Source organism: Platalea leucorodia, assembly GCF_965183815.1.
Source record: "Platalea leucorodia genome assembly, contig: HAP1_HAP1_SCAFFOLD_258, whole genome shotgun sequence".
Classification (NCBI taxonomy): domain Eukaryota; kingdom Metazoa; phylum Chordata; class Aves; order Pelecaniformes; family Threskiornithidae; genus Platalea; species Platalea leucorodia.
In genome coordinates this window covers 24551-29566 of record NW_028121312.1, presented here as the reverse complement: position 1 = coordinate 29566, position 5016 = coordinate 24551, and the positions used below count along the sequence as shown (strand labels likewise).

The 5016-nt window shown below is 52.8% G+C and overlaps 1 protein-coding gene across 1 annotated transcript; it reads right to left on the bottom strand.

Moving 5' to 3' along the window:
- Positions 1-1900: 1900 nt before the first annotated feature.
- On the bottom strand, positions 1901-2857 carry LOC309603920 (olfactory receptor 14C36-like; the record flags this gene model as incomplete). The annotated part of the gene is made up of 1 exon (XM_082338798.1): positions 1901-2857. The coding sequence occupies one exon, from the start codon at positions 2855-2857 to the stop codon at positions 1901-1903; it is 957 nt and encodes a 318-aa protein (XP_082194924.1).
- Between the last annotated feature and the right edge of the window lie 2159 nt (positions 2858-5016).

Genomic DNA, 5016 nt, shown 5'->3' with positions numbered 1-5016 from the left:
TGGCCAAGAAGGCCAATAGCATCCTGGCTTGCATCAGGAATAGTGTGGCCAGCAGGACCAGGGAAGTGATCGTCCCCCTGTACTGGGCACTGGTGAGGCCACACCTCAAATCCTGTGTTCAGTGTTGGGCCCCTCACTCCAAGAAGGACATCGAGGTGCTGGAGCATGGCCAGAGCAGGGCAGCGAGGCTGGGGAAGGGTCTGGAGCACAAGTCCTATAAGGAGCAGCTGAGGGAGCTGGGGTTGTTTGGTCTGGAGAAGAGGAGGCTGAGGGGAGACCTTATTGCTCTCTACAACTGCCTGAAAGGAGGCTGTAGTGAGGTGGGGGTTGGTCTCTTCTCCCAGGTAACAAGTGATAGGACAAGAGCAAATGGTCTCAAGTTGCGCCAGTGGAGGTTTAGATTGGATATTAGGAAAAATGTCTTCCCTGAAAGGGCTGTCAGGCACTGGAACAGGCTGCCCAGGGAAGTGGTTGAGTCCACATCCTTGGCAGTACTTAAAGACATGTGGATGTAATGCTTAGGGACATGGTTTAGTGGTGGACTTGGCAGTGATAGGTTAACGGTTGGACTCAATGATCTTAAGGGTCTTTGCCAACCTAAATTGTTCTATGATTCTATGACTCTATGATTCTATGGTGACAGTTGTTAATTGGGGAGCGGACTGGGGCAGAGAAAGGGTAGATTGGGAAGAAGAAGAATGGGTATGGGAAGAGGAGGGGTATACGAGGGGCTGGCTGCATGTGGGCAGGGGGCTGACCGGGGCTGGTCTGGCCAAATCCGTGCCTAATCACCATGGTCTTGCCATCTTCTTAAACTCTGCTCCTGGCTGTTTGATGCGTGAGTGTGCTCAATGCTGGATGTGCGTTTGGAGTGAATTTATGGACATGCTATGCTGGCCAAATCCAAGTGAGGCTGGCTGCAGAAAGAGGACACCAGGATGTGGAGAGACCCAGGGTTCCAACTGCCAAGTGGGTAATGGCCCCAAGACTGGGCAGGGATCTGAGCTGACCCAAAGCCCAGGCCCACACTGCAGGGACGGCAGATGTGTGTGCCCATGGGTAAGAGGATGCACAGACGACTTGTGACCTTCACACCAGATCAGCCCGAGAGGGGGAATGGGCTGGGGACGTTTGTGTCACTCATGGTTGTGTGAGTGCTGCTGGTGGCGTGGTGACTGTAAAGGTGCTGTTCCCTGTTGGAGCTGGTCTGTGTAGGGTTGGGTGTGTCCATCTTTGTTTCTTTGCAGACCCCTGGATTTTGCACCTTCAATTTTGGTGACTCCACCTTGTGCGATCTCCCACTTTGTGGGGTTCCAGCCACTGCCCACCCCAAGCACACGCTCTCCCTGTAGAAACCCCAGGCTCTCCAGGAAGCTCCGGACCCCCTCCTGGAGGGTGTCTTCTTCCCTGTCATATGTGGGACAACTCTGAGTATGCATTCACCACCTCCATGGTCACCACACACCAATGGGTGAGTCCAAATTCCAACCCTTGGTCTCCAACAGCTACCAAAGTGACAATGAGCTTTTCTCTCCCAGTTCCAAGGAGAAAAAGGCCCTTTTTGGGTGAAGTTCCTTGGGCCTGTTGTTGACATCATTAGCTTTGGAAGAAGATCCCAACTTTAAGTTAGTGCACTAAGGAGATCCCAACTTTAAGTTAGTGCACTAGGGAGATCCCATTTTTCTACAGAGATGTCTGTAGTAAAGATGCTCTGTCCCAGGAAGACACACTTTTATATCAAATCCAGGTGAGATGGAGCAGGTTTGTTCCTCAGGAGGAGTAGGATGAATCCAAACATTTATGTAGAAACATAATAGACACTGATAACCATACAGACAATGATAACAAAAAGGCTAAAAGACAAACAAAAAGACAGGCCTGCAATGGGAAACCCTAGGAATCATTTGTGAACAGTGATGGAAAATGTATCACAGTTGAAAAACATTCCTGAAATCACTTTCCTAATGGCCACTTTGAGCTCCTGGTTTCTCAGGCTGTAGATGGGGGGGTTCACTGCTGGAGGCACCACCGAGTACAGAACTGCCACCACCAGATCCAGGGATGGGGAGGAGATGGAGGGGGGCTTCAGGTGGGCAAACATTGCAGTGCTGATAAAGAGGGAGACCACAGCCAGGTGAGGGAGGCACGTGGAAAAGGCTTTGTGGCGTCCCTGCTCAGAGGGGATCCTCAGCACAGCCCTGAAGATCTGCACATAGGACAGCACAATGAAAACAAAACACCCAAATGCTAATGGGAAAGTAACAAGTACAATAAATTCCTTGAGGTAGGAGTGTGAGCAGGAGAGCTTGAGGATGTGGGGGATTTCACAGAAGAACTGGTCCAAGGCGTTGCCTTCGCAGAGGGGCAGTGAAAGTGTATTGGCAGTTTGCAGCAGAGCATTGAGAAACCCAGTGCCCCAGGCAGCTGCTGCCATGTGGACACAAGCTCTGCTGCCCAGGAGGGTCCCATAGTGCAGGGGTTTGCAGATGGCAACGTAGCGGTCATAGGCCATGATGGTGAGGAGACACAATTCTGCTGACATCAAAAAGACAAACAGAAAGAGCTGTGCAGCACATCCTGTGTAGGAGATGTCCCTGGTGTCCCACAGGGAATTGGCCATGGCTTTGGGGACGGTGGTGGAAACGGAGCCCAGGTCAAGGAGGGAGAGGTTGAGGAGGAAGAAGTACATGGGGGTGTGGAAGCAGTGGTCACAGGCGATGGCAGTGATGATGAGTCCGTTGCCCAGGAGGGCAGCCAGGTAGATGCCCAGGAAGAGCCAGAAGTGCAAGAGCTGCAGCTCCCATGTGTCCGCGAATGCCAGGAGAAGGAAGTGGGTGATGGAGCTGCTGTTGGACATCTGCTGCCTCGGGGCATGAGGGACTGTCCAAGAGGAAAAAGACAGTGACAAGTTAGGAGAGATTCCCCCCCGCTCCCAAATGTCTCTCTGTCCTTTCAGGAAGACCTTTGGCAGTTCCCTTTCACAAGCTGTGGTTGGTGCTGGCTGAGGGTGCCCCAGGGAGCAGGAGGCTCTGCTGGGGCCTCTGCAGGACTCAGTCCTGCCATAGAGCAATAAGGAAATAGGAACATGGGGTGATCTCGGATTAAATCCAATCCTGATAGCAAAGAGCTTTTCAGCATTGTCACTCCCAATTCACCTGACTGCAGAGCAGAGCTGTGGGGGTTTTTTTTGTCTTCTGCTCTAGTTGCCCCAGCACAGCTGAGGAGTGGTTTGAATGCAGCAATGCCTGGCATTTCTGCTGCACTGCAAGGGAAACCTTGTGGGTGCTGAGACTGGGCACAGGGACTGTCCCTTAGTGCAGAGTGAGGACAGCCGCTCTGTCCATCAGCCCTGCTCTCAGCTGCCCTGTGCTGGCAGCTCTTCCACCTGGAGGACTATCGCACTCAGCTGTTCCCCCCAAAAGAAAGAGGCCAGTGCTGGGAGCAGAGGAATCCAGTTTCCCAGTGCAGATCTCCAAACCCCTCACCCCATCTCGTCGTACCTGAGGAGGATCTCAGCTCTGCCCTCCCAACCAGGGACACAGAGGGCTCATTACAGCTGTCCACATGCAGCCACCCAGCAGCATTTCAATGGCCTTAGCACCGAGGTGTCTTCTCCAGGGGGCTCCTGCAAAACACAGAGATGCCCTGGGAGAGCTGTGCCCCACGGGAGGGCAGCGTGCAGCCCAGCAGGACCTCCCAAAGACAGAGTCAACTCTCCTACATTTGTTATGTCCTGAAGGGAGGGTGAGATCCCTGCCAGCCACACACACTGCGGCACCCAGAGCCCCACAGGTGAACAGGGTGTGAGCTGGATGCTTTTCCTCCATGGCCATATGTGCATGACAGCACACGCAGCATTGGTGTCTGAGCTGCACTTGAATCCTCACCCTCCCCACACCCGTGAGTGTAACAGTAAGAAGAAGGGCGTCAGGGAGAAGAGGAGAACATGCCAAAGGAGCCCTGCCAAGGGAGGTAGGAGAGGGAGACAGTCTCGGACACATGAGTTTTAACTCTCTTTGGTGGTCAGGGTGCTTGGGAAGGTGTCGTGGTTTAACCCCAGCCAGCAACTAAGCACCACGCAGCCGCTCGCTCACTCCCCACCAGTGGGATGGGGGAAAGAATCAGAAAGGCAAAAGGGAGAAAACTCATGGGTTGAGATAAGAACAGTTTAATAATTGAAGTAAAATAAATTAGAACAGTTAAATAGGCAAAGCAAAAAAAACCCCATGCACGCAAACAAAGCAAAACAAGGAATTAATTCACTACTTCCCATGGACAGGCAGGTGTTCAGCCATCTCCAGGAAAGCAGGGTTCCATCATGCGTAACGGTTACTTGGGAAGACAAAACACCATCATACCCAATGTCCCCCTCTTCCTTCTTCCCCCAGCTTATATACTGAGCATGACATCATATGGTATGGAATAGCCCTTGGGCCAGTCTGGGTCAGCACTCCCCCTGGCTGTGCCCCCTCCCAGCTTCTTGTGCACCCAGCAGAGCATGGGAAGCTGAAAAGTCCTTGACCAGTGTGAGCGCCACTTAGCACCTATTTAGCAACAGCTTAGCCCTACTTAGCAAGAACCAAAGCATCAGTGTATCATCGACATTGTTCTCATCCTAAACCCAAAACACAGCCCCATACCAGCTACCAAGAAGAAAATTAACTCTATCCCAGCTGAAACCAGGACAGAAGGCAACCCATGGCCAAGTCTCCATGCTATTAAGGGCAGAGGCTCTGCTCTGTGAGTGAGGAGATCAGGCGGTTGCTCCAGGGAAAGCATCTGCACTGCAGGGGATGGCAGGGAGATGCCTGAATCCCTATATCTCCTCCCTCTCCATGCTCACAGACCTCATCCCAGCCACTGTGTGCTCAGCTCTGCCCTGCGGGCACCTCCTGGCAGCAGGGCACTGCCCAGGGGCATCTCTGTGTGTGGAGGGCTAAGGAGCAGCTCAGACAAGTCCTAGTGAGAACTGGGGTCTCATTGCCTACTCCAGAGCAGAGAAATACCATTGCCCAC